The sequence below is a fragment of the Penicillium nucicola genome (assembly GCF_028828085.1).
Source record: "Penicillium nucicola strain IBT 29836 chromosome Unknown utg000010l, whole genome shotgun sequence".
Lineage (NCBI taxonomy): Eukaryota > Fungi > Ascomycota > Eurotiomycetes > Eurotiales > Aspergillaceae > Penicillium > Penicillium nucicola.
In genome coordinates this window covers 1,994,829-2,015,864 of record NW_026643134.1, presented here as the reverse complement: position 1 = coordinate 2,015,864, position 21,036 = coordinate 1,994,829, and the positions used below count along the sequence as shown (strand labels likewise).

Sequence of the window (21,036 nt, the reverse complement as noted above, 5' to 3'; positions counted from 1 at the left end):
TGTCTAATGCAAGAGCCAAAATCAAAACCAATCAAAGGTACCAAGATAATAATTGTACACATATAACAAATAAAAGAGACACATCCCATTTCCAAGCCACTCCCACATCAAAGCCTGCTCAAACCACCCGTCACACCCAGGAACAGCCACTTCGGTATATACATACACACAGCCAACAAGCAAGGGAAGGAAATCACCAACCCTGAGTCTGCATGCGCTGGATCTTCTGCACAGTACTCTGAAATGAGACCTTAAACAGTCTCTTCCAGCGCACCATCTTCTTCTGCTTGGCAACCATACCCTTCCGCGTATGGAAGCGCTGCGCATTAGCAGTCTGACGCAGCTTGTTCTGCACAATGGTAGTGTTGAGCCTGCGCAGTGCAGAGGCAAGGTCCTGACCACGCTCAGGCTCGACAATTGCCTGTCGGCCAAGCGATGGGCCGAGCTTCAGGTCGATTTTGCGTTGGGGGGGAATGCCACCGCGGCGCCCGCGGCCCATGGCGCCTTGGCCCACGGCGCGGGAGAGGGTGTCGGAAAAGACTCGACGGCTGCGTTGCGGCGTTTGGGTGGGGTTCAGGTCCAGTCTGTCCAGGATGTCGTCGAAGTCCGAGGGTTTCTTGCTCGGGGTTTCTGTTGCCGTTTCGGTTGCGGCTTGTGTGGAGGGTGTGGCTGAGGGGGAGAGTCGGTTCTTGTTGGGGCCTCTGGGGAGGACGACGAGGAGTTGAAGCGGATTGAGGTTAGGATTGTTTGGGGGAACATTTGGGTTCGCTGTTGGAGGAATGGCGTCGGCCTGGCGCGGAGGCTGCGAGCCAGGAGGCGGACGTCCATTTTGGAGATGTGTGGATGTATCAGGGGATGTAGGTGGAGTTGGTGGATTTGGATTGTCTGCTCGGTCGTGGAATTGGAGGGTTGGTCTGGCGGAGTGCACAGGGTCAATGGAGGCTTGAAGTTGCTCTGGTCGAAAATCAACCCCGATTGGAAATTGTAGGTCACGTGCATGCTCCATGCTACACTTCGCATATCATGAACATCACAGCTGCAAAGTTTCTTATATTTACAAATATCTTTTGCATTTCACTCTTAGACGGTACTTCTACATCTGTCACTCATCTTGACCTGCAAAAACAATGTCATCCATCTCAATCGCAACCCTCCCCCGCATGGGTCGCGATGCACTTGCAGCTCTGCTCCTCTCAGCCAGCGAGCCAAGCAACCTCGCAGTCATCGATGTCCGAGACTCTGGTATGTGTCTACAAGAATCTTTCTGGATATAGAAAACTAGCTAATAACCTAAAAGACCATGTTGGCGGCCACATTCGCTCATCAATCTGGGTTCCCACCTCAACATTAGATGTCCGCATGCCAGAGTTGATTCGCACCCTGAAGGACAAGAAGATGGTTATCTTCCACTGTGCGCTCAGCCAGCAGCGTGGCCCCTCTTCAGCTTTGCGGTATGCGCGCGAGCGTGAAGCTACTCTTGGTGCGGAAGACAGTCAGAAGCAGCAGGTGTTCATACTTGAAGGTGGATTTGTGGAATGGCAGCAGAAGTATGGCAATGACAATCGCCTGACTGAGGCCTATGCTGCGGATATCTGGGAAGATTATTGAGCCCTGTATCCCCGACTGAAGGGTCTTGAGGACATTGCATATCTGTTTTTTTTTATGAGACAATGAACTTGAATGAGATACCACTTGAAAATATGCATTGATGGGTTTTATTGTGACTTTCTGATGTTGATATCACGGTGTGATTCACCGGCCTTGGTTTGTTTATATGGACATTCTTGAGGACCCTGAACTGTTGTGCCTTGGCCTTGTTACCGTCGTACATATCTTAAAAATATTGTTTTGTGCAATGTATTCATATGAATCATATTATTGTACATAAGGGTTCGAAGAGAAAGCTAGTCTACAGCAAGATACCGAGAATATACTTGCAGGTTTAGGGCATCTGAACACCACCTCCAAATCCGACAGGTCGTCTCTGTCCACCGTTTTCAGGCACAATGGCCATGACCTTGTAGATCTGGCCCATTGATCCACCACTCTTCTCAACCAGCCTTGTCCAGCCAGTCTCGATAACTTTTCTCTTTTCCTCGTCCTTAACACTACGCAGGAGCTGGCGCATACGCTCCTCGATGCCCAGGGCACCCAAGAAGTCACCCTGTTCAACAGGACCATGGACCTCGACGCCATCGCTGCCTTCAATGGCAGCTTCAGCGAGCGAGGTGAAATCCACATCTGCGCTGACATCAACACGGCCAGGTTCAGAAAGAGGTGCGACCTTTTCGTGGCTCTTAATTCCACGGAGCGAGTTAATAGGAATGGTCGACATCGTTCCGTAGTCCATGATAAGAGCCGCGCCGGAGGGAGTCTTCTTCTGAGCTGTCGAAGGTGTGCTGGGAGGGGTGTTCTTCTTCGTAGCAAGTGCAGCGGCAGAATCACCACCGATCCGGCGTGCGAAGTCAGCCGCATAGATACGGCTCTCGGGACTGATTTCAATGGTGGATCCGGGTTGAGACTTGAGAGCCCGGTAGCGCGCAGAAATCTCGGGAATCACCAGAGATGAAGGTGTCGAGGCTTTGGCCTTGGTCAATTGGAACTCGGGTTCTCCTTGAATATTTTCCTCAACGGCCTTTGGATTCAATGTTACCATTAACTCGCGCCATTGCGGTGTGTTTGCAACCTTGGGCGGGTTGTGTATTTCTGCTGGGCCAGTAGGGGTCATGATCTTTCGTGGCTGGTCTGGCTGCTCGTTCTCCGGGGATGGCGGGACAGACTCAAAGGCATGAATGGGGAGTGCGTCGAAGAATTCATGAGCAAAGATGAAGGGCGTCTTGCCTTCCTCTGCGTGTGATCAAGGTTTTCGGTCAGTCTCAGCTCCAGGGGTGATCATTGGACTTGTCACTCACCATGCGGCAGAAGACGGATATCTTCCACCCAGACAATGGGCACATCGAAGTACTTGCATACACTCTTGTGGCCGATATCTGTCTCCTCCATGGCAGCCTCTTCGCCACAGAGCAACCGCTTTTGCACCTCTCTAAGGGTTCCACTTGCTTCCACCAGATAGATAGCCTCAACACTTGAAGAGAACATCTTGAAGTTGCGGAAAGTCTGCCACATAAAGTCTCCGTCAATCCAACGATCCTCTCGACCTTCATTGTAGAAAGTAACAGCAAGTACTTACCCGCAGCATATCATCCATCAAAGTACCCTTTCCTGGTCCAACTTCCATTAACTGAACACCGCTTTTCTTTCGCCCCTGGGCCATCCATTCCGCAATTGTCCATATACCAATCAACTCTCCAAACACTTGCGAGATCTCGGGCGAAGTAACGAAATCACCGTTCTTGCCGAAAACCCCTCCGCCTTCTCCTCGTGTTGTATAGTATCCACCATCAGGGGAAGTCAAGACTTGGCGCATGAAAGCCGCAATCGGGACAGGGCCGGTGACCTAAAGCCGCAAAATAGTCAGCGCAAGTGCCATTGGACCGAAATATGGAATGCAAGTACCTTCATAACATTGGCCAATGTCTGGGCTAGCGGCGTGGACCATGTTCTCTGCTCAATTGCAGAAGAGTTCCATCTTCTTGGGCATTTTGGAACTGCTGTATTGCGAGATCTGCGTAGGACATGCGACGCTACGCGCCTCGCCGTTGGGTTCATATTTCTTTGGTGTCAAGTCGTTTTTCGGCCTCGACAAGAATTGTGCTCTTGGCTTAATTGACCGAGTCTTCTCAAGAACCTAGATCTGTATGTAGCAGTATAGGCTCTGGTTCCAATTAAATGTCCAACACTTGAATGTAAATGTTTCCCTGAATCTCTCCGCAAAAGCTCCGCTGCACGTGACTTGAGCCTTATCGTGGTGCTTATCTGACCCTAGTCCTAAAATGGTAATATAGTATCTATCACTGTCGGAGGCAACGAAATGCTTCAAATACTCAGTGCAGTGCACCCAGATCATATAGACTATACCAATTGATGATTTTTGTGAGGCTATTTGATAAAAGGTCTTTCTCTGAACGATAAGGCTGGCTGATATCCTGTGCTTGTGGTCGGCCACAATGTACCGCTGTACATAGTTGAAGAACTGAGTCACTAAACAAGCCAAATCATTAGAGGAGAGTAGAAAGCCATGTTCTGTGAGGAACTGATTTCAATAGGATGCCAGGTATCAGATATGTCGGTATTTGCTATTCAAAGTGTGCAAAAAAGTCCTTGAATCCACTACGGTTAATAATATCATACATATCATCAAGTTTCAGTGGCAAATATGGCCCTCAGATCATTCTGTATGATGAAACTCCACACGCCAGTAACTATGGCCAAATTCAAGTATCGTTGTTGCAATCAGTACTTAACGTCGTCCTTTCCGACGGTTTTGGTTCTGATTGCCCTTGTTATTCTGCTGCGGTGTATCGACCATCATTTTATCACTGTATAGGCCGGGCTGCGACATCTGCGATGCCAGCAAATCTTTCTCGTGGCCGGCACTTCGGCGAGCGCGGAGTCGTTCTTGGTCAGCCTGGGCGCGAAGGGCAGTGAAGGGATCTTTGGCGGTAGGTCCAGCATTAGGGGACTTGAGGCTCATGGCGAGGACTCTTCCATCAGCCTGTCAGGCATGTTAGCGAAAGTATTGAACTGCAGGAGGAAAATACGCTTTACCCTCTGGTTATCGAAGTTCGCGATCATCAGCTCTGCATTGTGCTTCTCTGCGAATGCAAATTCCGCAACAACACTCGGGTGGCTGGAGACTATCCGACAGCTGAGCATGGGTCCAGTTGTAGGTTCGAGGGCAGACTGAATGTCGGCAGCGGTTGTTCCAGGCGCAAAATTCCTTCCTACCACGACAAATGGCCCGGAAGCGCCCTTGATGGACAAAGTGTTGCCGGGTGCCCGGCCCTGTTTGGCGGGACGGACATTTGCTTGGCTATTTCCTGCCCGGATGGCATCCCAGACCTGTTCTGACTTTGCGCGATCATTCTTTCCTGTATTTCCGCGTTGTCGGCCGGTGCTTATGGCGGAGGCTGGCTTGTTCTTATTGAAATTCGCGGTCGCGGGCGTGGAGCGCTGGATTTTTGTCGGTTGTTAGAGCTTGCCCATTCGTTTTGGTCGCGTTATAGTGGTGGACTCGGATTGCGCCTACCTTGGCTACTCCGATCCGGCTGGCTAAGCTTCCAGGCTTCGCATTCTGTGTTTTGTTTTGTCCTCTGTTGGCGCTGAAGCCGGAGCCAGAGCCAGATCCCGAGGCGGGAGCGCTTCTGCGTCGGTTCTTTCCGAGTAATTGGTTGGCAAGCTCCTCCTGTTTCTTCTTCTGGTTCTTCTCGCGATCTGGCGGAAAGGGTCAGAGTTGCGCGTGGGTAAGCGAAAAAGTGCAGTAGTTACCGGCGAGAATAATATCATCGAAGGAAACAGGCTTCTTGTTTGCCATATTTGAATAATCCGAAGAGTCCAACGGAGGATGGTTGAGCTGAAGTCGAGGTAGGGGGGAAAAAGAAGCTTGGAGGGCGATCACAAATCTATTTGGGGCCGAGCCGAACTATATCTCCACAAGTCCACTGAATCGACCTTGGAAGAACAACTGCTATTGTATTGTGTCTGATCAATTGGCAACAATGTCCTTTTTGATGACAGTAGACTTCAGGCAGTTGAGAAGACTATCCAATTTCGTGGCATTGATTGCTCCTGCCTCGTCGACCCTCCTGTCATCTCTTACATTATTCCTCGATTGTCTCAACTCTCTTCTTAGCTCATGTCTTCTTTGTCTTTGCATAATTTTACAATATGAATACTAATATCCAGAGCTTACATCATGCGCGCAGCCAGCGGTTCTCATTGTCTTTGATGTTCCGATCAATGAGAAAGAGAGCTAGGTAAGTACAGAAACCGAGGAACTAGAGAACATATTGCTAACTAGAAAAGCTGCATTCCTGAGCTAAATGGGCAACCGACTTGTCAAGAGCGAGCCCTTTATCCCATCTTCAATCCTCAGGACCCTCGTCACAATCCCCAGGCGCAGCCCTTTTCTCTCCATCGCCAACGATCATTGAATTCGTCGGAACCCCGAAAGCGCAAACAATGGACTCAAAGCATCCCTAGGAAATCATTTCACAGGGTACGTTCTCGTCTCTTGGCATTAAGAGCAGGCCTGTTACGCCATTCAACTGTTGAAGATGACAAGGTTGGAGACGCCGCTAAAAAGGAACGGTTTGTGAGCCCTGCTGCTTTGAGACGAGAGCGAGAGCAGCATAGTCTTCGTCCGACAGTTTACAGTATGGATACACAAGACGACTTGGTGTTCGGTACTGAGATTTATCGAACTGGTATTCCATGGCCAACCCTCGAAGTTCACGAGATGGAAGTCAGCCGGACCGATGATGCATCGGACAGTGATTCTGTATCTGGGCTACAAGCAGCACCTTCTGCGACGTCTCCAAGTGCATCCCCTATCATAAGAGTGCACCGAAGCCCAGACTTGATGTTTATTGTGGAATCGTCTCTGACAGAACCGACCGAGTCACCCTCTACAAGCAGTAACCTCGTTGATGATGAACCTCCAGGGACGATGACCCAAAGCACCAGGGCTATGCCAGGCCATTTAGAACTACAATTGGATGATCGCGCTGCTGACGACTGTATTTTGCTTCATGATTTGACAGCATCACCATGGGATGGCGCAATCTCGATCAATCAAGAGCTCGATGTGTCAGTCCATGGAGTCGATGATGCTCAGTCTTCCTGGGAAGAACACCTAGTACAAGGCAGTGAAATCCAAATAGATCCAGTGTCAGGTGTGAGCGATGACCTGGCTATTCAACAAGAGATGCTTGGCAACAGAGAATCCGAAAGTCGACAGTCTTCAATATCTTCCAAAAGTACGGCTCCTAGCATCTTCCGTCATCTTAGCACTCATAGAAGACGCTCAGGGGATCACGTCAGACATTATCCGTCGCGAGTTACGGAAGAGGGACTTGCAAACACCGCGACAAATCTAGCATCAATCCCCATATCGAGGCAATGCTCCGCAGAAGTGGAAATTGCGTTCCCTGGAATCTACCAAGAGATGCTGGAGCAGTGGTTGAGGGAGCCCCGTGAAAGTCAAGTTACCCTTCCCACTGAAGAAGACATATGCACTTCTCAGGTACAAATTTGCTCAGACTCAGCACAATGTACCGTAACTCGAGACAATGCACATGGAGATTTACCTTCATATGAAGTGCATGATCAAGATACCCTCATCTTGGAATCACCGCAAACATCCAGTGTTATTGTGGATGTTTCAGACATGGAAGAATTGCAACCACTGAATCACTCAACCCCATCTTTTGCTAACGATCTGGATCGTCAGCATTTTGACAATGGATCGCAAGAGTTCGCACATTCTTCTAATACCATCGACGAAGTGATGCTGCACGGAATACCCCCGGCAAATTCCAGGGATTCAGGGAACCGATACTCATTTGGCCTTCACATGTCTTTGTCGACTGTAAGTATTAATTCAAATCCAGATATAACGTTCTAACTCTCTAGAATAGGATATGGAAGGACACAGCGTGACCCAATCAAATCGTACAAGCTACCGAGCACTGTCTTTCGATCACCGGAACCGAGATTCTCAGTACTGGGCTTCTAATGTGGAGCCAGGGCATTGTATGTTCCAATCCCTACAAGATGATCATGCGTATCCACGCCTCTACGCCGACGATAGTACATCACCGGAGCGTACATCGGCGGAAATGACATCAATGACATCAATGTCAAGTAATCCATGGTCACCGATTGACAGTGAAGTTCTGTTCCCAACTTCGACACTAGGTGCAAACGAGTATTACCTAGTTGACGGAAAGACTAACACTCACTACTATGACGGAGGCAATCAGCCACTCAGAAATTCTTGCAAGGAAACCAGGGAAGACAGTGCCCATAGCTGCTCAAGCTCGAACTGGACTTCTCCCATTCGAAATCGGGAGATGACTGAGGTTATGTTCCCATCAAACATGTCTCTGCAGTTTGCATCACATAGTGCCTGTGGAACAGACGAACAAGTTGAATCAGAGATGTATGATATTGAATACCGCGGACTGCCGAGTCACGCTCATTGGTAGAATGAAAATGATTGGTGGAAGTCGTTCGTTGATGCATTGCATCTGAGCTTCTCAAAAAGGACCGCGGATTCAATGTTGTTGTTTATTACCCTCTATCCATTTGTGGAATACTGTATTCTTAGATGTTTTCAATTCGACGTGGAATTCCAAGGCAGTGATCCATTTTTGCAATCCATATCATAGGCTTCCGCTCGCCAGGTTCGTAGTCAAATGATGGGTAGTTGATCAACTGTTCGTTATTGTTTGTTCATCTCTTCTTCACTATAGCGAAATCAGACTATCCCAACCGGAGAGTGAATCCTGCACCTGCTTCACCTGTATCTCCACCAGGTGCACCGCCAAACACACCCGCAAAGTCCAGCTCGGGTGCTTCCTGGCCCCTCTTCGGAGCCTCAGGCGTATGATGACGCCTCTTCCTCTCCATTCCAGCCTTGGAAGGGAAAGTAGGGAACATTTCCTTGGGCTTCGGTCGTGGATCTTCCCGGAAATACGGATGCGCAAGACACTGCTGCGCCGTAGGACGTGACGAAGGATTCAACGCCAAAAGCCCGGACAAAAGACCCAACCCAGAATTCGTCAAATAAGGGAATCGAGACCGAGGCAACAAAGGCAGACTACCAGAAGAAGCAGCAGCCGACGTCGATGGCAGCCGTAACGATTTGGCATTGGGCAGTGAGCGGAAACCAGGCCATGTCTGCGAGTTTGGCGGGCCCGTCAGCGCAAAGATCTTGGATACCTGATCGACTTCATTCTTGCCCTGCAAGAGGGGTTCCTTGGTGAGTAGCTCGCCAAAGATACAGCCAATGCTCCACATGTCGATCTCCGTGCCGTATTTGTCTGCGCCGAGAAGCAGCTCTGGTGCACGGTACCAGAGTGTCACGACCAGCTGGGTTAGCTTTGGTGGCGGGTCGCCGTAATAGCGGGCCATGCCAAAGTCAGCGATTTTGATCTCGCCACGGTTGTTCATTAATAGGTTGGAGGTTTTGAGGTCACGGTGCATGATCCATTGTGCATGTAAGAAGTCGAGGCCTCCTACGACTTGCAAGAGAACAGTTTTGATTTCCGATGGGAGAAATGGTTCGCGCATTTCGTCGAGGAGGGCTTTAAGGTCGTGTTCGAGGAAGTCCATTACAAGGAAGACACTGTTGAGAACAAATTGATTAGCATGTTTGGGTCTGTCATAGATCTGTGGTAGGGGGACTCACTCGTCCAGCTTGTTTCCCATCACTACCTCGCGTAGATAGACGACATTCGCATGTCGCGCCTCCATCAGCGTTTGAATCTCCCGCAGTCCTGTGACTGGGAACCCGTCCGGCGCGTTATCCAGCTTCAGTTTCTTTAGCGCAACGATTTCCCCCGTGGAGATATCCTTCGCGCGCGACACCCATCCATAAGAGCCCTCTTCGATATGGTTCAATCTCTCGAAGTTATCCACATGTCTGCAGGGCCCCCATTCCCCAACCGGGAACCGTAACAGCGTCGACTGTTTCTGTTCCTTGTCGACCCTGCCTACCTGCGCATCGCTCGAAGCTGCATCTTGGTCATTCGAAAGTCTCCGTCGTTTCTGCGGAGGCCCAGAGTCGCCATTGGGGCCCTGTGCATTGTGAGCGTCTTGCCGAGCTCGTTGAGCTTTGCTGGCTTCGTCGAGCTTCCGCTGTTTCTCTGCCTTGGCGCGTCGCTTTTCTTCCTTTTCTCTTTTTTGTTGAGCGATGATTGCCTCAGTCTCGGGGTCGTCATTTGCCCATCTGGAGGCCATTTTCGCCGACGCGACAGGGATGCGGTAGGGGAAGATTCGGAATGACGTTGGAGATCAGAAATGGGCCGAGTTCCTTCGCTTTGAAATCCGAATTGTCGCCCCGCCTTGCGATTTAACGGCAGGAGTTCTTCTTCTTGGACATATCGAGGGATTCTTGCTTTTCTGATATTCGACTGCGCTTTTCACCTGTGCACATCACAGATCTCCATTACCTACGACGCCGGATCTACACTCTCCCCGCCATGATCGAACCATTCCAGGTCTGTCTGCGCTGTGACTCAATAGGCCCTCATGCTGATGTGCTCTTCAATGATAGACGACCTTTGCGGTCCCTATGACCTGCGAGGGCTGTGTCAAGTCTATTTCCAGCTCCCTGTACAATCTGGAAGGTAGACATCCCTCGGACCCTGGCTCTAATCCGCGATTCTCCGGTCTGACCTCTCGACAGGTATCAATAAGGTAGAAGCAAACCTCAAAGACCAACTAGTCTTCATTGAAGGCACCGCCCCTCCCAGTTCCATCGTTTCCGCGATTGAAAGCACCGGCCGGGATGCTATCCTCCGCGGCAGCGGCACAACAAACAGTATGGATCCCCGCATTTCAAGCCTATCACTGTTCAAATATCCCTGATATACGTTGGCTGATCCCTCCATTTGAATAGGCTCCGCTGTCTGCATCCTCGAAACCCACTGCACAAGTGTCTCAGATAAGATCCGCGGCCTGGCTCGTATGGTCCAGGTCTCCTCGAATATGACCCTCGTCGACTTGACAATTAATGGCCTCTCGCCAGGCAAATATGTTGCTACTATTCGTGAAGCTGGAGATATCTCCCGAGGTGCCGAGTCAACCGGTGGTCTTTGGGAGGCTGTCAAGACAAAGGTTCTTGGCTCTGATGCCGCTGCTGAACCACCCAAGGAGGGCCGCGGTATCTTGGGAAGTGTAAATGTTGATGAGAAGGGTCGCGGCAATGTATTCTTGGACCGACCTGTGGCTATTTGGGAATTGATTGGTCGGAGTATGGTTGTGTCCAAGACTGCTGAGGGACCATTTTCGCGCCAGGATGAGAATACCCTGGTTGGTGTTATTGCGCGCAGTGCTGGTGTCTGGGATAATGACAAGATGGTTTGCTCTTGCTCTGGTAAGAATGTTTGGCAGGAGAGACAAGAGCAGGTTGTTAAGGGTATGGCTTGAACGGAGATTTGATGAGAAATTTAGGGTGGTGTTTACTGGAGGTTTTAGGTGATTGCTGAATTTTGGACATATAGCGAGATATTTTCATACCCAGTGAGATGTATAGAGGTAGGATATGAGATGCCATAACGCACAGATATGATTATGAATGGCAGAGGATGATTTATTCTTCAATCTGTTTCTTTGCTCTTGAATATTACAAGAAAAGTATACCCCCTTCCTCCACATCTTCCACTAATTCTCCATTGAGAAAAACTCCAATATCAAGCGGAAGTTGTAGTTCTTCTCTCCAAACTGTTCCTCAATTTTCTCAAGTCTGGTGAGGACTTTGGCTCTGATGTCTTCCATAATTGCTCTGCAGTACTGGGCGCTACCCACGCTTTCCATTTCGTCCCAAACAAGTCGTTTGTGTTCCATTGGCATTTTTCCTTGTCGCAACCGTTCGATGAAGATGGCTTCCACCAATTGGCGCTTGGGGGAATGCGAAAACATATGGATGACTGGAAGAGAGAACTTCCCTTCATCTAGGTCCTCACCGTTGACAACTTTCTCGTAGATCTGTTAGGTTGAGTTAGAGCAAAGCGCCTTGTAGTATACTTTGTAATGCAATTTCTATACTCACCATTCCTGTTGAAGTAGTTGTATCCACATAGTCATCTCGAATCTGCATGTACTGCGCAGTGAGAATCACCAATTCAATGAGTTCGTCGCAGTCGATGGCACTGTGGAAAGGTTAGACCTCTTCGGCCATTCCTCCTAGAACAAATGGACTGGCCTGGAGTTTGTGCCCTCTGCATAAATCATTTGGGCAAGCAAACAGATGTATCCACCGGCTTCTGCTCAAATTGTCAGCAACATGTGTTTTCAAGGCACATTGAGTAATAACAAACTTACTCAAGCGAACCATGTGAAGATATTCTTCAGCAGTTGGACATTTTCCAGAGTGACTCCAATGAAGATCGAGGCTCTGGCCAATGTGTAGATTTTTCAGCTCGCCTGGATCATCTATTCAGCAAAGTCCTCTGATACAAAAGGCATGTAAGAACTAACCAAGAAATCTTTGACTCAAAGTCGGATTTTGGAGCTTGAAGAACTCGTCGAAGACAAGAACAAACAAATAGCTAGCGGCATTGCTCGTCTGTGAAACGCCGAATATCTCATGGGCCACTGGGAAGCCGTGGCGCATTGTTGAGTGATCTTGAATATCATCCAGCATCAAAGAGCTGTCGAAAACATGGCGCATGATCTTCGAGATCTGAATTATTGACGCCTCGGACGCCTTCAGCCATGGGTTTAATGCGTTGATGATAATAGCAGCGAGGTTTCTCGAAGGCATGGATCGATAGTATTCAATCGGACCCATGAGGAACTAACAGGAAGGGTTCATGTTAGCAAATGTCTATAGCATGTGTTCAGTCCTATCACAGACATCGATATCAGGGTCCCTTGCCACTCTTCCCCCGTCCATAGCGCCATGATCAGTTGACTGAGGGCCGGGCCGTGCCTTTGATAGCAGAGTAGCACAGATAGTTGCCGAATCTTCAAGACAAGATCCAATGGAAGCATTGAGGGTCAGATTTTTGAACCGAGGACAGGTAGCACTCCAAAGCCAATTACCAGAGTGCATGTACTGCAAGTTTTCCAAAAATAGTTCCAAATCCCGCGATACCCGGTTTTCTCGCAGGTAGTCTTGTCTTTTCCTGATAAACTCTTGCTCCAAGGGAATAATCTTCTGTCTGACCAGAAATTCCTTGGCCTGTTGTACGGTGAGACTGAAGTCTTTCATCAAGTTCCACACAGTGTTTTTCATGTAACCGCTTTGATCTAGTTTGAGTTGAACGTCCCGGTTGAACGTATACAGATCATTTACCAATGCACAGGCTGCGACAATTGGCTGGATGATTGAGGATACTGATTTGAGATCCGTGAGAGATAGATTGAGACCCGATGCAAAGACAATTGCGGTCACGGTCCAGCTGGAATAGGTCAATGTGTCTCTCGTATGCATTGAACGATAAGGAAAACACAGCTGAGAACTTACTCAAACGGTCCACCCTGAAATCTTGACTTCAGTAGAGTATCCAAGAGGGCGAATCCGTCCATTTCCGGAGGGACACGCTCGAACATCCGACTGATGTTGTGCATCTGAAGTCTTCCTATTTTTTGATTGGAAGAGAACATGTCCAGAAATATCTCGGATTGGAACTGATGAAGTGCAGAGTTCCACATCACGGAAGACAGGACTTTTTTACTGCCATGATTGACAGATTGGCCCTGTTGATCATTGATGGTCTTGTCGATTACCTGTGATTAATGAACTTGATATCAGTCTGTCATGATGTCTTGAACCAACCTCTGCGGTATCCAAAGCTGCTGAATAGTCTGGATTTATGTGTCAGTCAAGTTGTTTCAACTATTAGACTAATGAAAGTAGAACACTGACCGTTGTTCCCAAAGTAAAACTCCCCGAGCTTGGTCAACGCTATGATCTCTTCCTCCCCAGAGTCTGGGTATACAAGAGAAGCCCAGCCTCCATATTGACTTTGAGATCCTTTCAGATCAAAGCCAATTTCTTGACTCCATTTTGCGATGAAGCGTTCAGACACTTCGTTTGCCAAATCTTTGTATTTGGTCACTCGGACAGGAAATTTCGTTTCGCAATATTGGGCTACTACAGCCGGATCGATCAATCTTGTCTTTTCCATGATGAATGAGATAAGAACTGTTTTCCGGCGATTTAATCAGAGTTGAAAAAAAGAAACAGTTCTGGGCTGGGGTGGGTTTTCTGTCACGATATATATATGTGTCCAGATGGCACTGTTCTTCGGCTATTCATAATTTCTTTTTTTTTCTGAGATAGCGAATGAAACCATAACAGCTGTGCAACATAGTGTAAAAGATTCTCTTTGTAGTATCACGGGCATCACAAATTACAGAGATAATGACGTGTATGTGCGGTGGCTCTAAAGTGCGATGTAAATATTGAGCTCCGACATATCCAGCCACACTGGCAAAGACTTACGCCCGGATATACTGTTTTCTAAAGTACATGTTCTGTGTGGCTTACATGAGGCATTGTTGATATAATATTTACCTTTACACAGGAGGCTATGTTTTGAGTTTGTGCCAACGCCCTGCATGCTTGGAGCTAACTTATGTTTCTGGGGATCTCTCGAAATGCCCCTTATAATCCTGACCAGATGCTATACATTACATGTACTGCAAATCGAAATTTGAACGACTCAACATGACCAGCCATGAATATATGAGATGAGGCTTTCCAACCAGTCTAGCTTGAATGGGGAAGGTGCCCGAACCTTAAACCGAAGTAGATTCGTTCCTCCTCTGCTGCGGTGCTTTCTGTTTATTTCTCACCAGCTTATCCTCTGTTGATGCGATAATCATGTCCGATTTCTTAGTCACTGAGGCTATACCAGAGGCCAACGATCCGGTCAGACGGGCGTTGATCCGACGACTCGCATGGGTCACAGAGAAAGACCATGTTCGGTCAACTACTTACGCGCTCCTGTGGCTTGCAGATCTCTCGCAACTTGAGGGGTTGATCAACGCAGCATCATCAAGCCTTTTTGAGGTCCAAGAGATCTTGAGTACATACAAAGGAATACTACTTCGAGATCGTATCCAAGATTGTGAGTACTGCCACACTAGCTGCGAGGTAAATTGGCTTACTTATACTCTACAGGGGCAACAGCTCCTTGCCCTTGGAACAAAGGAAAAACCGAAGATGAACTGTTCAAGCTGGGTTGGTGGAAACCTCCGGGATGGCGTCTTTCTTGCCCTGAGCCGCCTACTCCCCATGGACTTACCCGAACCAATTACATTGCTTGTGGGCCAGCGGAGCGAAGAGCTCCTCATGTGGGTGGTCTACCAGCTGAAGTCATCCTCAAGAGAACTATCGAATACAATGTAAGCCTCTTCTTGATCAAATAACTGTTGAAACTTTCCAACCTATTGACCATGGCCAGTGTCTTGACAGAGACGGAGAGCAGTGTATCCTGACAAAATGCAGCGAGCCAATTGAGCTTGCATGCATCTATGCAGGATCTCTGGGAGAAGGAAAGGCCCCTGGAAATAGCCACGAAGACGAACCCGAAGTCGGGAGTCAATTTGAGTTCTACACTTACTGCTGGAGATGGATCGGTATTTTCTGGAACCACGAAAGGGTCTCGGGGTGGCAGGACGCTGTCGATCACCAGAGTTCTTTTTGTACGCCCTGTGAAAGCATGATAACCCTTTCTTCCAATGCGCACGCACTGTGGCGGATGGCTCGATTCGCCTTGAAGCCCATCGCAATATCTGAAGACAGAATGACAATGACGCTGCAATTCTTCTGGCTTCCGGTAGTCTGCAAGCCACGACTTAAATTGATAGATCCTCCGGTCTTTCCATCAGTTCTCTACGGTGCTCAGAGTCGCTCAAGATTGTGGAACTATGAAACAAACATGGAGATTCGCTCGAGAGACATTATCACCATCACTACCAAGAATCCAGAAGAAAATCCATTGCCTTCCATGGAACTTGTGGAGTTGCAATGGTTTTTGACTCGGGTTTTGGCTCTAAGTGGTGCAGCTGAATTCCCAATGGACGATGATAGTAATTCTTCCTTATCTGAATCCGAAGACGGACAGCCGCAGGAATCAAATGAAGAAAATGAGGAGGAACCGGAGATAGATCAGGGCACACCGTCCGATGTGGTTCGCGCTAGAATTGAAGAAGACCCGATCTGGACGATGCCGGGCGAGCCAGACTGGACGTCGTCTGAACATGAGACCCTCTCGCCATCCTCGGAAGAGGAAAGAGGAAGGAAGAGAGTCCGACATTCATGAGAAGGGACAGGGTACATTCGAAGTATTCTTTAACCGCCATTCTGAAGTCAAAGTGTATTATTATCTGTAGCAAGTGAAGACAATCCAAATTCTTATCACCAAAGATCCTCGTTATGAAAAGATATCGAAACATTATTAGACGTCAAATGATGGATGGGATTGCACACTGGCTTTGAGACTTTCTTTAGTTTCTAGACCAGCCCAAGTCTTAATTCTCGGTGCTATATACGCAACGATAAATCCTGTCGCTCAATTTCAACGCTGTATGAAACACAAAAACGGTATAAATTGACTAAAATATGAAGTTCCTACCTATACAATCATCTCTCAGTAAACGTAAACAAAGTCCTCATTCTTCAGATCCGTCATATCATGAAGACCATTATCCTCCTCCACAGAGACTTTCTGATCCCGAATGTCTTCCACTTCAATCGCCTTGCTGTTTTTCAACTGATCCTTACCAAGCATAGACATGTCAGCTACTAGGCCACTCTTTCCAAGTTCCAGACGGCGCTTTTCATGTTTCTTGTTCAAGATCATCAGGTAGAAGGGCGTAAATCTATTGACAGGTATTAATACGAGAATGGGTTGAATCTGGACATGATGAGAATACATACCCACAGACCGCACCAACTGTCACGAACATGGCGAGATTGGCGATCAGACCGGTTCTGTATAACGGGGCATCCTCCGTAGAGTAAAGGAGCGGCCCGATGACATTGCCAGCACACATGGCGATAAACACCATACCGGAGGTGCATTTCTTCTTGGTTTCACCGGCGGTGTTCTGTGCTGACCATGCATATAGCAACGGAGTAATAGCTGCCAAGGTTGAAACCTGACGTGCCCCGATTAGTGACCGAAGTTCATACTTCCAAGGTTGACGGGGTTTGTAAGGACTCACTAGATAGTAACCAAAGAGGAGAACACCTTTTTGTTTCCGAGGAACTGTAAGCATCAGGATCGTCCCGATAGCAGGCAACACACTGACACCGGCGATTACGAGGCCTTTGCGTTGAGTCAAGGTGGCCAACCATCCAGTGATCAGGATAGCAAGAACCTGAATCACGCCGAAAGGAATATTGAACAAAATGCTCTGGAAGCTCGTAAACCCAAAAGATTTGACAATAAGCGAGCCAAAAGTTGAGATACCACCACTTGCAATCGAGATAGAAATTGTAGCAATAAACCAGATCCACGTCTTCAGGTCAAGCGCCACCTCTGTGACATGATCCCAGCGCCATACCTGGGTTGAAATGCCCATCTGGTTTGCGCGCAAGCGTTCCGTGGCAATAACTCTCTCGCGGTCACTCAAACACTTAGCTTCCATGGGCGAGTCGGGCATGAGCCAGAAAACAAGGAATGAGTAAACGACCGTCACCAGTCCGCAGAACATGAAGATAGTCTGATACCGGTAGAGGGTATGGCTGTGCACGTGTCCAAGGCCGTATGTGACCAGACTGCCGATGACTGCGGTGACGCCGTTCATGGCGCTCCAGTAACTCGTACGCAGTGTTTGTTCGCTTCGTCGCCACCACATCTGGGTTATGGCCACACAACATGGGGCAATGAAGGATTCAAATGACCCAAGGACAAATCGCAGGCCCAGGAGAGATGGGAAATTTGTACAGGCTGCCATTATTGTCAGGGCTGAGCCCCAGCAGAAGATGGCGCTGGCGAGGACTTTGCCGCTTGGCAATTTGACAAGGATTAGGGCTACTAGTGGTTGCATTACTAGTTGGGCGAGGTAGAGGATTGATCCCAGCCAGGAGTATTGTTTGCCGACTAGGTGTGCATCTTCTGAGATGCCGAAGATGGAGACATAACTAATCATTGAGATATGACGGTAAGTGACTGATAACACAAACGCATTCAGAGAGATGTTCCATACCCTAGAGTACTTTTGTCCAGTTGTTGAAAGAAATAAGCCCACAAGAGGAGAAGCAGGACACGCTTATCGATGCGACGAAGAACAGCCTTCTCCTCTTCATACGTAAAAGAAGTTTCTTCGTTAGCATGTCTTTCCAGAAATTCAACGGCTTTTGAGCGTGTGGTCTTTGTTGGATGATTGCTTGGTTCCTGATTCTGGACTGGGGAAATCTCGTCCTGAGTGGAGGTAGCCATTTTGGGCGGATTGCAAAGCGAGGTATAGACAATGGGAAATACAAGCTATTTGAATGATAAAGCCCTGGAGAAACCTCGGCTTCTCTGTATCTCTCGCTTCTCTTTGAACTTGGCTCCTCTCCCTTGCTACTGGACCATTGAATAGAGAACATGAGGACATCAGTTGGTAGATCGGTGCACCACCGATGCCAAGCTGGAGGCGTAGCGGCACAAGATCAGCCTTTAATGCAGTTTTTGCACCTATCATCGGTGGTTCAAGAATGAGCTAGGCTCGATGGGATGGTTAGACACGCATATCTCGAAGACTGTTTGGGCTTTTCATGCCGTGGAATGCTGTATAGAGCCTGCATAGTCTGGTCCTTGTCAGACCAGGTGAGCTCGGAATGTTCAATGTTCTTTTTTACGCGATGAGGGTATCCTCTCATCCCTTGCGCTGTATATCAGAGACGAACCTGATGTCCCAGTTCGCTGTTCTTGGCGTTTCCCCGCATTTCTTGACTTTCCCCGTGTTTTCTCGCGTTGCTTTAGCCCGATTTATCCGGAATCGATCAGCCTCTGTTTTGCGGGGAGTGTGGGGGAAACTGTCAAAAGTTGGAAGAGTCAGGTGTGATAGTTTCCCCTATGCAAGTGAGGTTCATGAACTCGGACGCTCTGGTGTGGAATCATGTTCAATTTCAATTTCTATCTAGAATAATATCTAATCTTCTATCTATCCGGAGATATCAAGTCATCTCAAGGCAGGCTAAGAATATCACTAACAGTTACAACTTGCCCGGTTCGAATAGACCGATTAGCAGCAACACCAGTCAATATAGAGGCAGCCCCATCAATATGACTGGCAGCCCGCATATACTCGTCAGGCTCAACATCCCCGAACAGATCACGCAGCAACACATTGTCACCACCGCCATGACTACCAGCACCCTGCACAATTTCAACCTCCCGCGGCTCCTGGAACAACGGCCGCAACAGCAGCTTGATACTTTCAGCGGCAGCTTCCTTGGCTTGATCACCACCAGAATTCACATAGCTGCTCTCAACAATTTCCGCCTCTAATCTCCCCCCGGTTCCATTGAAACTAACACGGAACCCTTCCCATGGCGCATATGCCGTGAGCGAGTAGGTCAAGACGGCATCATTCTCATACCGAACAAGGACGTTCATGGTATCTTCAATACTAATCCCATCACCAAAAACACTCTGATCACGGAAGTAACCGTCTTCATGCTCAGCATCCAGGTAAAGCGCCTTGAGCTGCTGATTATCAGCGAGATGAAGAGCGAACGGATCGTCCTTCGCAACGTCACTATCACGAGCCCTGGAATAAAACTGCGTGACACCCCGCTCCTCGGCATTCTTTTTGCCATAGAACTTCAAGTCTCCTTGAGCATAGACCGTCTTCGGTCTGGACTGCAACCAAAAGTTGATCAAATCGAAGTGGTGCGTCGACTTGTGAACCAGCAAGCCGCCACTATTCCGCGCATCCCGATGCCAGCGCCGGAAATAGTCCGCGCCGTGCGACGTGTTCAGCATCCACTCGAAATGGATACTTGTCACAGTCCCGATTGCGCCGGAGCGGATGATCTCGAAGATCTTGGTGTTGTGCGGTGCGTAGCGGTAGTTGAAGGTCACTCGGACGCGCTGGTTGGTGCGCTCGACGGCCGAGAGGATTTCTTTGCATTGGGGCACGTCGATTGTCATTGGCTTTTCGGTGATAACGTTGCAGCCCAGTTCCAAGGCGCGGACGATGTAGGTATGGTGGGTTCGGTCGATTGTTGTGACGATGACTTCGTCGGGCTTTGTCTCGGCGATCATTTTGTCGAAGTCGGCGGCTGGGTAGGTTGGGATTGGCGAGTGGCCTAGGGCTTCGATTTTGGATTTCGCGTAGTTCAGACGGGTCTGGTTGGTATCGCATAGAGCTACTAGAACACTTGTCTTGCTGTAGTCTTTTGCGATGGTCGTGTAGAAGAGTCCTGCTCTTCCTCCTGTGCCTACTAGGGCATACCGTTTCTTGGGTGATACCATGTCTCCCATAGTGGGCAGGTGGGTTGGAGGTTTGTATTGGGGTGTTCGATGAAGGATGTTGGGTCAATGTGTACCCCTATCAACGTGGTGGTGAATACAACTAGCTTTCCGGCACATGAACGCCATGTCTTCCTATTTATTTGGATACATAGCTCTCTCTTCAAAAGGAGGGGAAGCGGGGAAGATACCTGGCTTTGTTGTCAGTTGTTCCAGTCTATATGAGAATCATACCCCTACTGGGACAGTCGGGGTTCTCTCCGACCCGGGTTACTGCATAATTGGTGGGATAACTGAGTCCAGGGTGTTCAGTCACAAGACAGGCTTGGATATGGGCTTGAAGCTTCTTCTGTCTCCCTCGGTCTAGTTTGGGCCGAGTTCCAGCTGCCAAGACCATTTCGGGGTGACTCTTTTGACTGAGGTGGTAGACTCGTATAGCCATGAGCGGTGTCTCATCGAGTCACTATAGCCCTAATTCCATGTATGTTGCCTCAGGGGGCGTTGGTGTCTTTTCGTCATCCCTCCATGTTATCGGCTGGGGGAAAGTATCAGGGAGTCATTTCGGAAGGCCGCCAGATGAATACGAGGAAGGCGCATGGGGATGGGGTAGGGTGCGAGAATACATCCAAGAAGAGAGTATTGTTGTCTGAATTGCGCTGAGATCGCTGTTTGAGGAAGCCAGTTCTGGACGGTGGCGTTCTTTTCAGTATCTTGCCTGAAGTCAACATGTAATGAGACATAAGGTAGCATATCCTCGGTTCACTGGGTGTGGATGGAAACGACATGTCAGGGGATCAACAAATCTCCAATGTCGCCCCGGGCTCCCTGCCACGTGGATTTCAATGCAGGGCAATAGTCTAAGATGCCCTAAAGTGGGAAGGGGGGGGGGAATCTAAGCGTGCTCTCCATTGATCTGAGACCGAACATGTCCGAGAGATCGAACCTCTGCAAGATCTTGAACTTAGCCCAGAGATAGCAAGACTCCGAC

The 21,036-nt window shown here is 48.7% G+C and overlaps 11 protein-coding genes across 11 annotated transcripts; 4 read left to right on the top strand and 7 right to left on the bottom strand.

The window, feature by feature from the left end:
• Positions 1-193: 193 nt before the first annotated feature.
• Positions 194-1,006, bottom strand: N7511_009308 (mitochondrial 37S ribosomal protein bS21m; the record flags this gene model as incomplete). Its single annotated transcript, XM_057131685.1, has 1 exon — positions 194-1,006. One exon carries the CDS (start codon positions 1,004-1,006, stop codon positions 194-196), a length of 813 nt encoding a protein of 270 aa, XP_056979673.1.
• Positions 1,007-1,127: 121 nt separating this feature from the next.
• N7511_009307 (phosphatase YCH1) lies at positions 1,128-1,608 on the top strand (the record flags this gene model as incomplete). The annotated part of the gene is made up of 2 exons (XM_057131684.1): positions 1,128-1,242; positions 1,298-1,608. 2 exons carry the CDS (start codon positions 1,128-1,130, stop codon positions 1,606-1,608), a joined length of 426 nt encoding a protein of 141 aa, XP_056979672.1.
• A 334-nt stretch (positions 1,609-1,942) lies between these two features.
• Positions 1,943-3,669, bottom strand: N7511_009306 (uncharacterized protein; the record flags this gene model as incomplete). Its single annotated transcript, XM_057131683.1, has 4 exons — positions 1,943-2,847; positions 2,913-3,117; positions 3,191-3,457; positions 3,517-3,669. The coding sequence occupies 4 exons, from the start codon at positions 3,667-3,669 to the stop codon at positions 1,943-1,945; spliced, it is 1,530 nt and encodes a 509-aa protein (XP_056979671.1).
• Positions 3,670-4,360: 691 nt separating this feature from the next.
• N7511_009305 (uncharacterized protein) lies at positions 4,361-5,434 on the bottom strand (the record flags this gene model as incomplete). Its single annotated transcript, XM_057131682.1, has 4 exons — positions 4,361-4,615; positions 4,669-5,073; positions 5,150-5,334; positions 5,389-5,434. The coding sequence occupies 4 exons, from the start codon at positions 5,432-5,434 to the stop codon at positions 4,361-4,363; spliced, it is 891 nt and encodes a 296-aa protein (XP_056979670.1).
• Positions 5,435-5,859: 425 nt separating this feature from the next.
• On the top strand, positions 5,860-8,108 carry N7511_009304 (uncharacterized protein; the record flags this gene model as incomplete). Its single annotated transcript, XM_057131681.1, has 3 exons — positions 5,860-5,876; positions 5,926-7,489; positions 7,539-8,108. The coding sequence occupies 3 exons, from the start codon at positions 5,860-5,862 to the stop codon at positions 8,106-8,108; spliced, it is 2,151 nt and encodes a 716-aa protein (XP_056979669.1).
• Positions 8,109-8,385: 277 nt separating this feature from the next.
• On the bottom strand, positions 8,386-9,864 carry N7511_009303 (uncharacterized protein; the record flags this gene model as incomplete). Its single annotated transcript, XM_057131680.1, has 2 exons — positions 8,386-9,250; positions 9,314-9,864. The coding sequence occupies 2 exons, from the start codon at positions 9,862-9,864 to the stop codon at positions 8,386-8,388; spliced, it is 1,416 nt and encodes a 471-aa protein (XP_056979668.1).
• Positions 9,865-10,106: 242 nt separating this feature from the next.
• N7511_009302 (copper chaperone CCS1) lies at positions 10,107-11,055 on the top strand (the record flags this gene model as incomplete). Its single annotated transcript, XM_057131679.1, has 4 exons — positions 10,107-10,124; positions 10,181-10,253; positions 10,313-10,447; positions 10,526-11,055. 4 exons carry the CDS (start codon positions 10,107-10,109, stop codon positions 11,053-11,055), a joined length of 756 nt encoding a protein of 251 aa, XP_056979667.1.
• A 234-nt stretch (positions 11,056-11,289) lies between these two features.
• N7511_009301 (terpenoid synthase) lies at positions 11,290-13,760 on the bottom strand (the record flags this gene model as incomplete). The annotated part of the gene is made up of 8 exons (XM_057131678.1): positions 11,290-11,613; positions 11,678-11,777; positions 11,946-12,051; positions 12,106-12,424; positions 12,485-13,031; positions 13,097-13,359; positions 13,409-13,437; positions 13,499-13,760. 8 exons carry the CDS (start codon positions 13,758-13,760, stop codon positions 11,290-11,292), a joined length of 1,950 nt encoding a protein of 649 aa, XP_056979666.1.
• Positions 13,761-14,458: 698 nt separating this feature from the next.
• On the top strand, positions 14,459-15,902 carry N7511_009300 (uncharacterized protein; the record flags this gene model as incomplete). Its single annotated transcript, XM_057131677.1, has 3 exons — positions 14,459-14,705; positions 14,759-14,982; positions 15,042-15,902. The coding sequence occupies 3 exons, from the start codon at positions 14,459-14,461 to the stop codon at positions 15,900-15,902; spliced, it is 1,332 nt and encodes a 443-aa protein (XP_056979665.1).
• Positions 15,903-16,229: 327 nt separating this feature from the next.
• Positions 16,230-18,026, bottom strand: N7511_009299 (uncharacterized protein; the record flags this gene model as incomplete). The annotated part of the gene is made up of 4 exons (XM_057131676.1): positions 16,230-16,461; positions 16,520-16,740; positions 16,807-17,728; positions 17,794-18,026. The coding sequence occupies 4 exons, from the start codon at positions 18,024-18,026 to the stop codon at positions 16,230-16,232; spliced, it is 1,608 nt and encodes a 535-aa protein (XP_056979664.1).
• Positions 18,027-18,758: 732 nt separating this feature from the next.
• Positions 18,759-20,060, bottom strand: N7511_009298 (Gfo/Idh/MocA family protein; the record flags this gene model as incomplete). The annotated part of the gene is made up of 1 exon (XM_057131675.1): positions 18,759-20,060. The coding sequence occupies one exon, from the start codon at positions 20,058-20,060 to the stop codon at positions 18,759-18,761; it is 1,302 nt and encodes a 433-aa protein (XP_056979663.1).
• Between the last annotated feature and the right edge of the window lie 976 nt (positions 20,061-21,036).